The sequence below is a fragment of the Dermacentor albipictus genome, chromosome 3 (assembly GCF_038994185.2).
Source record: "Dermacentor albipictus isolate Rhodes 1998 colony chromosome 3, USDA_Dalb.pri_finalv2, whole genome shotgun sequence".
In the NCBI taxonomy this organism is placed as follows: Eukaryota; Metazoa; Arthropoda; class Arachnida; order Ixodida; family Ixodidae; genus Dermacentor; species Dermacentor albipictus.
The window spans coordinates 48157696-48174666 of NC_091823.1; the positions used below are offsets into that span (position 1 = coordinate 48157696).

A 16971-nucleotide genomic window follows, 5' to 3' on the forward strand; every position below is an offset into this window, starting at 1 on the left:
AATTGTTCCGCTTCCCTGCGTATTGAGGCCCTCAATCACGAACATGCCCGAATGTCGGCGAGCCGGTTCGCTGCTTTGTCTCCGCGTCTCCTCCTCACTCGTTTCTTTCCTCGCTGTGCGCAACATAGGAATTGCAGTCACAAGGCAGACGTTTGGCCGTAATTCTTGGGCGTCATGCTTTTCTGTTACGTTGAAGTTTTATATGATATCCAGGCAAGGCTGCTTGGGTAAAGTAGCAGTGTGTTGTATGAGTGCTTTTGTCATTGCCTGCTTTTTTACTTTTTTTTCTTTTTTTGCTCCAGCATTCAAATTTTATGAACCATACGTTAAAGTCATCTCAAAGGAATCGGTATCATAAGGACGGCGTTACCCAAGCATAGGTCACCGAGCAAGGTTGTTGCGTGGTCAAATCGCCACTCCTTAGGCAAGGTGTAAAGTTGCTTGGGTCACTTGAGAAAACTTCAAAAGGAAGCTTAAATGAATAAATGATAGGAATGAAGGCTACTAGAACGCGCCAGCAGTGGACTTTCAGTCCACAAGAAATAGCTCCATTTGCCTATTGTTTTACTATTGCGACAGCAATAGTATGGGCGCTCGAGGCAAATGTAAGCCGTTGGCGACACCCCCATTGCGCGTGACGAGTTGTGATGTCTTGCGGACGTCGCATGTGCGGCTTGTCTCCAGAGACGTGGAGCGCGTTTGCCTGTGAAAAAATGCTGTGAAGTGAAGTGGACGCACTGTCAACGCTCCACTCAACCGTCTATACTCGCAGACAACATTCTGTCGTAGTGAAGGGTAAGCTACGGAGGCAAAGCACGCAAAAGTGAGAGTGCTTCTGAAATGATTCCCGCGTTTTTATCCACGCCAGTTTAAGCTGGGAAAGAGGAAACATAAGCACCTTGTTAGCAACAGTTAAATAAGACAGAACATCACTGCATGTGAAAGTTTACTTATTTTGCGGATTTTTTCTTCCACGTCTGGGCAAGCGCGAAACCGTCGCACGTGGAAGCTGCGTCGATTCAGCGTCTCCTTCGAGCAACCAAAAGCTCTGTCAAACGCTGGCGGACTATTTGGAGCGGCAACACATGTGCAGAAGCTCCGCCTCTCGTATCTTTTTCTTCATAGCCACAGAAAGCTGTCGCCGAGTATAGGTGGCAGGTCCATGGCAGCGTTCTGCTTTCGGTTGCTGGCATGGGCATCGTGGTATATACGTACACTGTGAGGCATACCCACCTTCCTGTCGAGCTTCTGTCTATACTGTATGCACTGGTTTGAGCAGTAAACGTCAAGCTAACGTTATCTGCTATTTGACTGGGCACTGACTAACGTAAGCGGGTAACCCATGGTCTCATCTTGTGCACCATCGAGGCGCAACGCTTGCAACGCCACCTGGCGACACTCTTCGTGGCTGCAAGCGCGTTCATATGCCCGCCCAGCTGAAGTTGCCTTGCGCATAAAATGTTTGTAGGAAACTCTATGGCCTCGCGTGCTACGTCCCACCGACACGTCGCATCCCACGTATAGTTAGGTCCCTTTGCGCTGTGGGGCTATCTCTGTCAATGATTCGCCCGTCGGACGAGAATGCCAAATTTTAATTAATATTATTTGTTTAGATTTTTCCAAGAGACACGTTCAAATTTTAAAGTGCGGTCACCCTTAAAATGAAAGAGAATGTGCGAACATCCGTTGGGGCCCCAAATTTGGATGCATGTGGCTGCTAGTGGATACGCAAGTGCGCCCTGGCATGTGCTGACGCAGTGTTCTCGTTGCTCGCGCAGCCCAAGACAATTAAGCATACATCGATGACGGCGTAATTTAGCATGTCTAGATGGTTAGGACAGCATGGTAGCCAACTTTACGCTTTTTTAGGGAATATTTTGGACCATGTCTGATCCAGTGATTCGAGCAGACAGTTCTAAGTGTAGAACGATGCTCTCTCATGTGACTTCTGACATAGCTTCAAGACATATGCGCTGAGACTGCACATCTTAAAATATGTTTTGCTAACTGTGAGTTAGCCTGCAAGCACTGAATGTCCGCGTGTGCGAAGCACCTAAACAACTTCCTTTTTCCTTTCTTTTTCATTCTTTCTTTGTTTTTTCTTTCGATTTTGTTTCTTTCATTTTCATTCTTTTCGGTCCAGCTTGTGTCGCAAGACCACTTCGCGTTTGACTTCCTTTATCATTCCAGCACGAACACCATTCTGTGCGCGCACTGGAATCTGCTGCGAGTTTTACTTCTGATTAAATTCATAGCTGACGCGAAATACCCGAAGCATAATGCTTCCAGTACAATACAGATCTCCGTTATATGTCCCTCAGCTAGTCTCACCTCAGTTACCGCTCTTTCGATCGCAGCACGAGCCTCCTAGCGGCGGCATGGCGACACGTTTACAAGAACGGCCCATTTCCGTGCGAGGGATCTATGTACACGCCCGTACACGTGCTCCCATACTTTGAACCCATTAGGAGCTGCGCGAATAGCGAGAGCCCTAATGGTCGCCCGCTTCAAGCAAAACAGGCGTCCTTGATTTGCAGCGCCACATTCGGCGGCGCACAATCGCGTGACGGATTCCAGGGGTTCCGCATGGCGACAGAGCGAGATGTGTGTCGGGACAGCTCCAACGGCTGGCCGTGCAGCATTTGTCTTCGGTCGCGGACAGCCTTAAACGTGGCAATAGTCATTGGCCCGGTGCCAGACTGCGTGTAGCATTTCAGGTTTACAAGTTCTTCAGTCTGGCTGCTCGACGGGAGGGATCTCTCTGTCTCAATTTACCTAAATGAACTCGCGCGTGCTTGTCTACCATATACGTCGGAATAAAGAAATTTTCTTTGTAGTTTGAAGGTTTTATTGCAATTAACATTACTGACGTGCAAAGCCACTTGTTTTACGCAGCGCTGACCAGAGGGAATTTGGTTGTTCATAATGAGGTTTGCGTAAAGATGAACTTGCGTGAGGTAAGTTTCCATGGCCATGGACATTGGCCATGGCATTCTGCTTCGGACCACGAGGATGAGGCTTCGAATGAATGGCAATGAATGGGACCCAAAATAATGCGGAGCCCTCCACTAATGCGTTCCTCTTTACCCTCTGTGTAGTCTTAGTAAGTTAAATCCAAAATTTGACATGTTTAATTTAGACGTTCACAGGCAATTTTCGAAGTTTCTCTTTTGATTTTTATTAGGGACAATAAACGATGCTTAGTATGTTACTGCAAGGTGAACTTCCATATAGAACTTGCCATAGATGCCTGTAAAACAACCACTGTTTCCCTCTCTCTCTCTCTCTTCGTGCCACTTCTGGACTATGCCTAAACTTCTTGCAAAGTCCGAAAGCTTCATTCTTGGAGAGACGATAAAAACTGCTGAGAGAATAGGTCTTATTGCTTTGATCTAAATTCTGTCGGTTCATCGTCTTGTACTGCAGAATCAGCCCAAAATTGACGAAAAGTTTGGAGGACCTTTGTCTTCAACGTACACCCAATTTAAAAGCGAGAAAATGCCCACAAACTGATACCCAACAACATTACCCACTTCTTTCTTGTAGAGAACCTAAGACACTCAACCTCTCATGTGCCTCTGGTAACATTGTATCGACGGATGAGACTGTCTGAAGCTTTCTCATGAAAGCTTCAGACAGAGTCAGGCTTTGCTGTTTCCGGCAAAGCCTGTGCCGCCAGGCCAAATTAAGCCTGCGTAGCACTCAGAACCTCCGCCGGACTCTCGCCGCACATCCTGCACCCACCAATCACGTCCTAGTAGCGAGCTTCCAAACAGAACGAAACAGGCAGCGAGTATATGTCAAGGTACGCTCAGCTGCAATAAGAGGAAACAAATTATCCTCGGTGACGTTAAGTAAAGAAACCTCGGCCCCACGAGTAGAAGGAGCGCAGCGTGGGTATCTGCGGAGCAGATAGTAATGGCACACGCCGGGGCAATACGTTGCCGGGGCTTTGCTATCTATATATACGTACAAGAATCCGTACGCGTTGCCGCAAATATAGCCGTTCCCTTATAGCAGAGTCTCAGAAATGGCCGCCTTCCTCGACTGCCCGCTCTACGAGCCGGAGGCCTGAGCGGCTCTTTATAGCCGGGCCGAGACGCCCGCAGGGCTCATCGTCGTAAAGCGCGCCAATCATGGTCGCCGGAACCGAAGCGCCCGGAGAGCCGGAATCGGAAAACGAAATCGCGCTCCTCGCTGAATCGGTACAGCGGGCAAAGACTTATTTACGACGAAGGCGCGCTGAAAGTGCGTGGTGCCGTGTCCTCAAAGGGTCCGAGTCTCTCTCTTTTTTAATGTCCACAGTATAAAGCGATGGCTGACGTCAGCGGCGTCTCTTTGCTGCTAAACGAAAGCGTCACTTTGATTACGAGCACGGAAAGGAAGGAGAGATTCTTGAATTGAATTGGGAGCCCGTTGAACGAATTTACGCCGCCGTAGCTTTACATTCATACTTATTAGTGAGAGACTCCTGGGGTCAGTACATGTTGCGACAGAGTAAGGAAGACCCACTTTCCCGTTTTGAAAGTCCCTGTGCGCATAATGCAATGGCGCTGTCATTGAAGCTCGATGTACTGGAAAAGCCGGATGTAACAGCTTTACAGCAATACGCTTTACGCTACTCCTTTTTATGCTTTAAGAAAACGCTGACAAATAAACATAGAACAAATACTCCAGTTATTGCATACTATATCAATTTATTCGGAAAGAGACTGCTCGAGAAACTCCAAATGATATTCATCGGACCGCGCTATCCTTGAGCAGTTCTACGGCTTCATGCACTGGTGAATTAATTGCACCCTTATAATCTTACTTATCGCTCCCATATGTCTCCTCCGCTATTTGTACAAAGCCTGGCAAATCGTGTTACTGTCTATTATTCTTTACCAGGCAGATGTCACACCAATGTCACCACGAATAGAAATGTACACCGCTAATGGAGTTATACATACATTCATTCCGCTGCAGCATTTAATAAGATCAGCAATCCAAACCTGATGTGCAGTCAACCGTAATTATGGCACATACATACTGGGACAGTGTCAAACTCTCCCTAATCGTGGTTAAACTTAATTCAGCTCGGCCTTTTAGAACTATAAAATACCCTACAAGCCGGTAAATAGATGTGCATCGTTGTTATTTTTGAAGGTACGCTTTATTCTGTTATCGATTAGTGGATGTTTTCTCTCTGTCAATTATGCTGTATTTATTTCTATGTCTGTAAAAATATTTCAGCTTTTTTTCCTTATAACATCTGTAATTTCGCGTATCGGCTACGACTGGCCAGATAGCGTATACATATTTCGCTAACGTACTAAAAACTGGAATTCCCAGTGCGTAGCTGTAATATGGGACACCTCACCTTGTATTATCCCTAGAGGACCCCAAAAACTAAACTAAACTCAACACTAGCATACAGTTGGAATAAAAAAGAAGTAGGTAAGAAGGAAACAAACCATCATTACATCGAGTAAAATTTCAAGTACGCTCGACGGTCCTTATTCATATAAAGTACTTACGCTAGAACTGTTCATAAGATACAGTTTTAACCAATTATAATAATGCTGAACATACTAACAGCGAAGGCAATCGGCCAATGGCAAGGAATCCTTACGACCGATAAGCTTTTTTTTTTTTTTGTGGACACCGGCCCCCCAGTAGTTCAAGAAAATATCTTCACTAACGCAAGAAAAAAACGGAAAACTTCACTGATTCCTGCGGCTCTCAACTCGATTACTGCGGACATTACTTTTAAATATCCTTTGTTTCCTCCTGCGCTCAACTTGAAGTGTTTCAGCCTATTCATTCGTTTCCTCGATTTTGCTTCCTTCTTCCCTTTGCGCAGGACTTTACTTCCGACTTCTATTTCCGGCAATCGTGGCGGGACGAGCGACTCTCGTTCCAGAAAAGCCCAGACCTCGAGAGCATGACCGTGGGCGCTGAAGTGGCCGAGAAGATCTGGGTACCCGACACCTTCTTCGCCAACGAGAAGAGCGCCTACTTTCATGCGGCCACGACGCCCAACACTTTCCTCCGCATCGGCTCCGGAGGAGAGGTTTTCCGCAGCATTCGGTGAGTACAGCCGAGCCCCGATTCAACGAACACCGTCACTGCACAAAAACGTGCATTCGATATATCGAAAATTCGTTATAATTGGGCTCGCCCTCGAAACTACTCGCGGCGCAGAACTCGAGAAGAAGCAGAAGAAACCCTCATTTCTAGTAACGTCCGAATAGTAACTTTTTTGTGACCGGTTCGAATGCGAATCGAATAGTGCCAGAATCAAATCGAATCGAATATTTTTTCTTGATATATTTCGATAAAAGACGTTTCTTCTCGCCACTAATATAAAACGATGTTTGTATCCTAGTATTCACAATGTAAGCAAGTTTCTGGGATAACGTTGCACGTTTTGAAGCGTTGTTTAGTAGCATTTAGTAGCATTTAGTGGTAGTAGCATTCACAACACATAAGCATTTTTTTCCATACCTAGGGTTGTTTGGATAGTGCGCATGATAACGGTTTATAAGGAAAAGACTGGCACCCTGAACAACGTAAAGCGTGCTCCACTTCGTAACTGCTTGCGTGTAATATCTACTATGACCATCGGGATGAAATTTGGAATACTTTTGCTCCCACTATATCTTTGATCACGCACACGTGAGCACTTAAACATTGACAAACGTTTAAAAAATATTCGTATTTACGAAGTCATGATATTCTGTTTGAAGCCTGATTCGAATGGGGCAGTATTTCATTTGTTATTTGAAATTTTCGAACATTCGCACGCTCATAAAAACGATTTCCAAAAATAACGCGCCCTGCATTTACAGGCGGAAATCAGTGACTGAGTTGTGTTTAAGTACTGTTACCATCCGACGACAGTACTATCCAAGTTTTTTCTTATTTTTTATACGCGCCTCATGCATACAAAATGTTCAAGCCAACTTTAAAGCTTAAGACAGGCATGTCGACACACGTTGGGCCATTCCACGTCTCATCGCATTTTTCCCAGCTAGTTTGGTTCGATCCGTTCGTCGTAACCGAACTGAGTGGAGTACCGGATTGTTATATGCGACCGGCTCTCTAACGGACTCACTGAAAAAAAAAATGGTTGTTGAGAAACTGTTCGTAGTAACTCAAAGTAAGCTCCCAGTGGGATCGTAACATGTTGGCATGACTGTATATGCCTCCCTAAGCTACAAAATCGTGTTTCTGTACCCACAGGGTCTGATGACCGAACCACCCGGATATTGTTAATGGCATTAAGTTTTTAGAGTCTAAAATAAGTTAATCCCGCTACTTTCCGAGTGGCTACCAGACGTCGATATTTATCATCCAGCACGACAGCGATAATGTGCTATGTGCTGGGATGCGATTTAGAAGTACGGAATTATATATAAATGAGCATGCGCAAATCACGTTGTTAGCCCTCTGAGTAACGGTAAATTGGAGAGCTAAATCAGCTTACAAGTATCATTAGCATTAGTATTAGAAATGGGTAATATCTACAAGGAAAAAAAAGAGAGAGACAGAAGACAGGGGAAAGGCAGGGAGGTTAACCAGAGGGGAAGATCCGGTTTGCTACCCTACGCTGGACAGAGAGGAGCGAGGAGTTAAATTGACAGTAAAGTAAAGAGAGAAAGAAAAGGGGGAGCACAGATGCACAACCACAGTCGATCACTGTCACCGCATACCGTCACCACACAGCACAGTAGCACTTGCAGCACTATAAACATCGGTTCAGGCTACAACCGCTTGTCCAATTCTGTTGCCCTTAAAAACTGTAACAGTGCCCTCGTCGCCCTCCGCTGCGATGGCTTGTAATGTCGGCATTCTAAAATTATTGCCTCAGTTAAAGGTCTTTTCCGAAAGCGCGCTATTGCGATTGCAAGCGATCGTCTCTGTAAATTATGGCGAGGACAGTCACAGAGAAGGTGTTGAAGAGTCTTCTCGCTACCAATGTCACCGCACGAGACGTCGTCGCCCCATCCGATTCGGAATGCAAAATACTTCGTAAAGGCCGCTCCTAGCCATATTCAACAAAGCAGGGTAACTACTCGTCGGCAGAATCCAGCTGGGATGATAAGGCGGAAAGATGAGTCTATGTGGTGCAGCAGGTTTCTTTGAAAACTTCGTGTGTTCCATATGGGGAATGTGATATCGTGGGTTAGCATTCAAAGTTTTCTAGCGGCATCTGTCCTTGATAAAGTTATCTCGACTCCGCTTATTCAGCTTGAAGAGCCGACCGAGCAGCGTTATCGACGTACTCATTACCTATGACGCCGCAGTGACCTGGAAGCCACTGAAATGTCACGTGGTGTCCTTTCTCAGTCAAGATAGAGATTAGTTCTCTAATCTAGAATACCAGTTGTTCGTGTGGTCCATGCCATAGGTCTAATAGCAAAGACTGCAGTGCTACCTTCTAGTCAGTGAATATTGACCATCTTCGAGGTTGTTCTTGGCTGACGAAACGAAGCGCAGAGCGAAGAGCTGCAAGTTCCACAGCCGTCGATGTCATTCGGTGACACGACTTGAAACTGACGGCGGTGCCTCTCACTGTGAAAACCATGGCTCCAGATGACAAGTGCAGAGTCGCTGATCTATCAGTATAGATGTGTACGTGGTCGGCGTACCATCTCGTTCAAGAGGAGCAGAGTTAATTGTTTAGAAGTCGGTGATGACAGCTCAGAGCTTCTTTTTACTTGTTATGTGTGGCTACGAAACTAATTTTGGCCTTAAATCCCTCGACTTTCTCCACGAACTATTTGTCTTATGTGGGAAGCCCAGGAAGGACATTTCTACCTGGCGCATTGTGCACCTTATAGGCACTCTGTGCATTTCTTTATATTCCCCTTTCCCCGACCCCCAGTGTAGGGTAGCAAACCGGATGCTGTTCTAGTTGACCTCCCTGCCTTTCCTACCCTTGTTTTCTCTCTCTCTCTCTCTCTTTTCGCCCGCGTGACGGCTGTCTTTAGGCTGTATAGACAGGAAGAGGGTAAAGCAGGAGCACAATGGCCCCGCTGCGGAAAGCGGCATGATTTTTGTCTTTCATTGTGCTACGATGACGCCTGCGTCGCCAACTATATCAACTTCAAAAGCCTCAGTAGCCCATCAGGCATACCCCTCGCATCGCGGTCTCACTCGCCTGAACTTCGCTGTCCCCATGAAGATATAGCGACATGACGCTTCCAAAAGTGCAAGCTTATTTCTGCCAATTTCTTAAAGTAGAAACAGGCAACACCTTTGGGGGCGCCTTTTCGAAGCGGGTACGTGTAAAAGGAAATTCAACCACAAGATATCTTCAGACCTGCCATGCACGTTTACTACCTATCCTACTTCGCGAACCGAAAGAGGCGAAGTAACTGTAACTATTCGAAATTATTCATGGAAAGGTAGTTTTCTTCCTGAAGTTCGGAAAAAAAAATATGAACCAGCGCTTTTATGTTTTCTTTTGAGGACGCCTGCTTTGGAGCGACCGTAGTCTAATCCGTTAATATTGAACCGTGACGGTCTTTGAGCAGCCCTGTCAATTCCGTGTTTAAAGCAATAGCAGGGTAAACTTTTCTTATCGACTTTTTCTTATTGAGTCGGGCCAGTGCGACAGCGAACGTTTCTGCTGCTACAGAGAATAGGTCGGTTCATGCGCGGCCTTTTCATGCATCGGTGCGCCATCTTGCGCCTTTCGTATGTCAAACTCGGTTTCCCTTTATTTAGTTATTTCTTCGTTATTGTTGTAGACTTTGGAGGAATGCGACAAATGAAAGGCTGGTGTCATGGAGACGGATCCTCGTCGAGGAAAAAGAAGTAAACCGTGGTGGTGCAACCTTACCCCATCAAACTTATTTCTCACTATGAACGGAAAGCTCTTCCTTCTTTGTTCTTTTATTTCTTTCCTTTCCATTGTTGTTTCTTTCCTTTCCCGAACGTTCGTTTCCTACTTTGGTCTATCTTGTTATTAAGTTTCGTAGATTCTGGTGTCAGAGATTGCGCTTCTACTCGAAGCTCTTTATTAAACTCCTTTTGCATCACTTCCTCGTCGAAGCCAGCCTGCTTCTTTCCAATCTTTCTTGTTACTCTTCGTTTCTTTATTTCTTCTTTAGTGTCTGTATGTCAGGGCAACACTCTTGCGGTCTTTCTTGTCACGCGACCATAGGAACTTTTCAACCTTTCTTCGGACCGGTTATTTACAAAAGCAATCGAAGCTGCCGCATAGTTCAGGCCTATGTTAACTCTGACAATTTGACAGCCGACCGGCTCGCCTATAGAGCAGCCGTCTTTAGAGCAACCCCAGCTCTTCAGGTTTACTACTATTAAGGCCTTTTTTTATTACAGCGAGTATCTTACGCAACATAACGCATCCGGCGCATGAATTGAACTTCCTGTTTAAAGTTGTGTTGTATTTGCTGCAGAACCACAAGAAAAAAAAATAATTCGTCGCAGGCTCTCTACAGCACCTTGCGATAGTGGCAGTGCATTGTTGCTACCATTGCTTTATTCACTTATTAAGACTTTATATGAAAAACGTGCCCTTTTACTTGCACGCGCATCCTGGCACATGTAATTTCCCCTCGTCTCAATGATACCATCACGCACAATTTGCGGAATCTACTTCGTTCGGTCAAATTACTGTACTGAGCACGTTAGTATTGAGCATGGCCGTCTCTATTCAATTGTATTGCATTGTATATTTCTTTGTCCCCTTAACAGCGCTTAGAGTTGGTAAAGCCGACACCGGACGTTTCTGGCATTTCAACACACTTCCGATAAAGCGAAAATTGCTAAAGTTGTACGAACCAGTAAGCAATACGACAAGGAATAGCAACATGGCAGGGAATACGAATCGGTTCATTCAGGAGGCCCTAACTGTTTAAGTTCTAAAGCCTTCTAAATATTTCATGACAGGAAATATTAAGCGTAAAATCTGCGTGAAACATATTCGCACGTTAAGTTCAAATTCTCGAGTATCCATGATTCGCTGCTTGAAAACTCATTCGCTTTGCTTCTCTCCCCTTTGGCACACGAACTTACAATGCCGACTGCGTCTTCGAGACTCTCTACCTCTGTTACGACCAGGAACTGGCGAACGGCACTTGGAGAAGACGAATTGAAGGCAAATTTACTTCATCGATTGCTCGTTTTCTCTTTCCGTAGCCCTAGAGGCTGAGTGCAAGGATGAACCGCCACTGAGAATGATGGTGTGTATATCACATTATCGCAGAACGAAGAGAAACCAACTCCGTAATTCGCCTCTGACGAGACAAAGAAATCCACGCCGCACCACAAAAGAATGAACCATTAGTGTTCAGCGGATTCAGCTAACAATGTTACGAGACTAAAACATCCATTAGGTTCGAATTCTGTCTAAATAATCTACCATTGTCGCCAGTTCAGTTCAAGACACTTACTTATTACCGTTCTTTAGGCCAGCTCAGCTGCTGTCGGGACAAGAGAAAGAGAAGTGTAATAGTAAGAACGCTCGTAAGCACATCACCCTCATTGTCTCCAGAATGTCTGAAATAGTGGAAATGGGTGAGAAGAAAGAAACATTTGCTGGAGGGAACACGTTCCATTGGTATCGTTTTGTATGACGCTTTTGTGTCAAGTTGTCATTAGTACAGCGATGCGCTGTCGTACAAACTTGGTGGCGGGCACTTCGTTACACAGCGCGTCAGAATTTGTGAAAGCGAAATTGAAAACAACACCCTTAATGACTACAGTAAATCAAAGGCCTACTAACAGAACACTATACTTACAGTCTGTGAAATGCCGAGACGAACGGTCGCAAAAATAGCCAAATATATTGAGAAGAGCTCTTTCAGTCTTCATCATTCTCCTACGTTTTTCTTACAATCATATTGTCTTGCCAAAGCTTTATTTCTTCTCCGCATTCTCTGGCTGCGATTCTTCTACGGGGCTGTTTCCTCCTTGCCAGGCAAGATTGTTTTCTTGAATGACATTGGCACAATACTTTCCATTGGTTGTCTGTATTTATTGAGATTAGCATTCTTATCCTACTTCCCACACTCTGCGGTCTCTATCGTGTTTCTAGTCTCTCTATCACGGCGTTCTTTCTTCTAAAGAAAAAAGCTTGAAAAAACTACGGTACTGGTCAGTACTGAACTTGGGTCCACGATGCTGTAGCCGCTCGGACACGATCACTGGCTGATCAACGAGAGATTAATTTCCAGCGTTAGCGCACAGCGGCGCGCCACGGGTGCAATCTCGGAGGCCACACAAAAGGAGGGGGAGTTCGCGCGCCCACCGCTAGATGGCACAGCTTGTACAGAGGAAAGCGCGAGAAAGGATCCCGGCTGCAGTCCACCGCGCATACATGAAGCGCTTCGGCCGTGACTGTTTCAGTTCTCTGCTTATACCTTACCACGCGATAAGAAGTCAATTGTTTATAACATTAAAAATTAAAGCAATATTCACCAACCCTCGCAGTTATAAATGTCCCACCACCAAACTACATGTGCACCACCGCTTGAACGCTAATCGAATGAACGGCGATAAACATCCTCAAAGAATGGTTTCTGTCTGAATTTTTTTATTCATTATGTATTTCTCATTTGCCTATCGTTTGTGCTTGTGCAACCCGATATTCACCGGTTGTGCATGGGCAGAGAATGGAGAGCACTATGATAGTCACTCAGAGAAAAGGCATCGTTCATACTGTGGGTAGAAATGTGGTTTCACTTTAGAACGGTGGTAAGGATAGGCGCCTCACCAAAGTGGGGTACCAGTCCGGCTGGGTATCAAGCCCATCATAAACCTACTTTAGGTGTAGTGTCATTTGGATGAAATGCACCCTTGTAGGTACAAATGTTTCGGCGTTTCGGTCCATCATTCGCGTTTTCCACAAACTGTGCATTCCGATGAGAAAAACCACCACCACCAACATATCGAAAGGTGCACTATTATCAGAGATCGGCAGCAGGTATCGCAGCCATGAGTTCGATGGCTCAAAGCGGGACAAAAACGCCTCTAGTGAATGCGGTGTTGCCTTACAAACGTGCCGTAGAAAGTTATACTGTCGTGCAAATCGGTAATTATGAGCATGTAAATTACAGAAGTCACAGTTACACGAGCAGCGAAGAACGTTTCCGCTACATTTCTTTTGCACTTGGCGCACACGCAGAGCCATATTGCGGCAAACACAGAACACACCCTCCTAGCAATGTACGGCGCTGCCCCGACAGGTGGCGCGCCACTCGCTAGCGTCTCCCCTTCGTCTCGTTTGAGCGCATCGGGGCCGCGCGGGGACCGGTGCGAGGATGCCCCAATACCCTTATGTTTAATAAGTTTTCTCGCTCTCTCCCCTTCAAACTTCCAGCGTACGACACTCGAACCCTCGTGTTTATGTTTAGGCGACGCGGCTCCTCTTTCCGTTCACAGCGCCATTCCTAGGTGCAGCGTCCGATGCGGGACGCCTCTGACGTGATCGCTGCGCCGTAGCGCGTCTGGTGGGAAAGCGTCCCCTGCGATGTGTGCCGTGCTGCTGGCGAGGAGTCGTGCGTCTGCGTGGTACTCCTGGAACAAATAATTAGACAAAAGTTGTGCTGTGGGCTTAGAAGTGTTGCATATGAAAACTATGTCTTTGTGAGACACAAGAGCGTGCCGAGCAAATGAGTGGATGGTGCGAACGGGGTGCGATAACGCTATCGCGTTCCACTCTTGAAAACGAAGCTCCAATTTTTTTTGCACCCCCCCCCTTTTCTGCCACAATGAAAGTCCACCACTTCTACTGCTTCTAGTCCTCCTGACAGTCACCTTGAATCACTACGTCCGGCTTCCCGAAAATAGTAGAGCCCCAGATTTGCCTTGCGGGTGCTGCCACGGCTTCAGCCAGTAAAACAAATTATAGGTATTTGGTTAAAATATGGTCTCGCATTTTTTTACCTGCAGAGTACGTGCGTTCAATTTGAGGAGCCCCGCTTCGCTTCACGGAAGTTTGCTCCAGTGTGCGGGCGCTTGTAACTAAAGAAATCGCAACGGGTTGCAGAAAGCACTTCGCTCTGCCGCGTCATTTGTCCTTGTTTCTTTCTTTTGCAGAGCTTTTCTTGAAAGCCGGCTGACCGGCTCGTACATAGCAGACCGGCAGCAGCTCTCTCTTACGTTGCTCGTTACAGAGCTTCGAGAAAGAAAAACAAAAAGAACAGTTAGTGAAATGCGCTGTCAGGCCGCGATGGCGGAGAATCATTTAATATTTAGGCGGTTCTTCGGGGTTCCTCGCATCAGCATTCTTTGTTCGGCTCCGTGTCCGCCTTGCGCGTTGAAGCCCGGCGAGTGCCGGGTAGCGAAGAATCTTGTTACACGCGAAACAGGGTGAGATTTTTTCTCAGCTGCGCTTCGGGAGCTCGAGCCATTGGGACAAAGGCACACACCTCGAGCGCGCCATTTTCGTCGCTGCCTTTCTTACGCTTTTTCCCCTCGCTCCTTCTGAAGATACTTGCGCGAGAAAAACAAGATGCCGGCTACATGGGCTCTTGAAGAAGTTTCGTCATCTGCCTTTTTCTGCGGATCGATGCCAAGATCGAATTGATGGCTTCCCCTTTTTCCTTCCTCTCCATCAAAGTGCAATTTCTGAAACTTTTATCTTTTTTCCTTTTTCTTTTTGCCTCTAACGGCAAGAAAAGTAAAGGCCTTTTGTCTAGACGCGACCATATAGTTGTTCTCTTCGAGATTTTCCTGCGGGCAACTTTCTCTTAGCCTTTCCTTCAAAGCCCGCTTTGCCTCAGTCGCACCAACAACGTGGACAAGTTTGTATTTCGAAACTACGTTCGTTCATTGGTCAGCGGGAATTGCCTTTCCCTCTTGAGGCGGCTGTAAAAACTACTTAGTACTTTCGCTTGAGCCGGAATGACGTTTAGCTCGAGGGTCTGATAGAACGCTTGGCCAGGTCGGGTCAAGAAATGTCAAAGGTAGCTCCCTGCGTTCTATATTTAGCGCCGCCACCTTCATTAACCGCCATGAGTTGCTAAAATAATAAGAAAAAAAAACCCACACAGCTCTGCTTCCCATTTCCACATGAGACATTCAGCTCAATGATGCATTTTTCTTTCTTCACTTTTTTCGTCATGTGGCACAAAAAAAAAAGCAGCTAGACAATCACTGGAACAGCGTGGCAGCGCTCTGTCGCGCATACATTGTATGTTCAATGCGCTATTTCCGGAACGTTTTGATGATCAGAATAAGCTGTGTACAAAAGTTGCTCGTTACACCATAAGCAAAGCGATAATTACAGCCCAATAAATTTTGTGATCAACTCTTATCTTTTTGAACCACTGCTTTCGGAGCCCCCGATGCGTCTTAAGAGCCGTATTCGTGATTGCATTAATGATAGAAAATAAATGAAGAAATGGGGACTATATGTTGAGGGAGTAATGTGCAGGGCTTAGAAATAGGAAAAGGTCCTCATTCACACAACTCTAGGCTCAGAAATGAAAGCAGTCAAACTCACCCGAGGTGTTTCTTGGATGGCCTGTAAAACAGCTTCTTGAATTGTTCTCATTTTTTTTTCTAGCAGCGATATTGAAAGCGCCTGCAAAGGAACGCAGACACAATCACACGCTGCGAAGAAAATCCACATGCGTGGTGTTCCTTTTAGTGTCCTTTTATTTGTAATTCTTGCTTTATTTCTAGTGTACTGGTGGAAAAGTTGTTGCCTTCGTGCACAAAAATATGAGATTCATATCTTGAGTTAAGTGTCAAAATTCATCCGCATATTAAACTCGTTCTGTTCTGCTAAGGCATCTGAATACTCAAATCGTTATTTTCAAACCCACAGGCATGCGAACCAGTCCAAAGGAGCACGATGCAATCAGAGCAGATGTTGAAGTCCGCGAAAGAGAGTTAGTCTCCGTATAATACACAAATGACAGCGCTTTACTGGCATGTGCAGCATTATCAGCATATGCAAGTATATAACGGCTTCTCTTTTTCTAACCATACCAGTTTTATCTCGAAAAGTTGTATACTTACATTTCCGGCGCTCTGAAATGATGCGTGATTTTAATTTCAATCACTTGGACATAACAGTGTAAACCCGTAGACGCGGGAACGAGTCGCGCGAGTACATAGTGAAACCGAACGCAGTGCTTCGGCTGAGGCTCACTGACATGTGAGTCTCACTTATAAACTACGCAGATGCAACGAGATTGCGTCAAGCTGGATGTGCAACCATGTCGCAACAGAAAGAAACGTGGCAGCGGTCTTAGCCTCTAAGCATTCATTTGGACGACTTGAAAAGCGTGTCTAGCCGCGGCCTTACGTAACAAGTAATATGAACCTACACTTTCGACATCACATGTGCATGCATTTACAGATCCTACCAGTTGGCACCAACATCGAAAAGTGAATACAAAACGAAAAGAGACTCGGCAAATGGCACAGCGCTGTTCTGGTTTTGACGGAGCTATCAGAGAAAGGTTTTGATTGTTGTCACATCTTGGCCTCACAAACTGGCAGGTAATCGAACTGAAATTTTGGGCTGAATTATCTGCAAAATTCAGCTGTATACGAGGCCATTTAAACAGAAGCCTCTCAAAGAGAGAGAGAGAGAGAGAGGATAAAACCGGAAAAAGAGGCGGAGGAGATAACTATAATTGCGCTCAGTTTGATATCCTGCATGCAGTATGCCGGAATAGGGAACACAAATATGGGGATAGGATGGGGATAAGATCTTACTGCCTGTTAGGCGGCGCTGGTTACTCCTCTTTTCGTAATCTGTAGACGGGCTCAAAAAAAAGGTTAAAAAATATAGAGAGCATGCTATAGCGTCAACAGTTCTAAAGTTCACATAATTACAAAAAAACATACGTTTCTCAGCAGTTCACGAAATTCTAATGTTCATATTAAAGTACAAATGACGTCACTCGCTGGTAAAGGACGCAGCGCTGATGAACATGCGCACAAGAGCCACGGAAATGGAACGAAAACATGAACATGCGAAAATGTTGAAAAAGAAAG

General features: G+C 45.7%; 1 protein-coding gene across 2 annotated transcripts in view; it reads left to right on the top strand.

Moving 5' to 3' along the window:
* The window catches only part of Rdl (Resistant to dieldrin), a 225350-nt gene that overhangs the window by 94836 nt on the left and 113543 nt on the right, over positions 1-16971 (top strand). For both annotated transcript variants that reach the window (XM_065426929.2, XM_070535419.1), the window contains exon 6: positions 5846-6072. In XM_065426929.2, coding sequence (XP_065283001.1) covers positions 5846-6072 — 227 coding nt within the window. The remainder of the gene's footprint in view (positions 1-5845; positions 6073-16971) is intronic.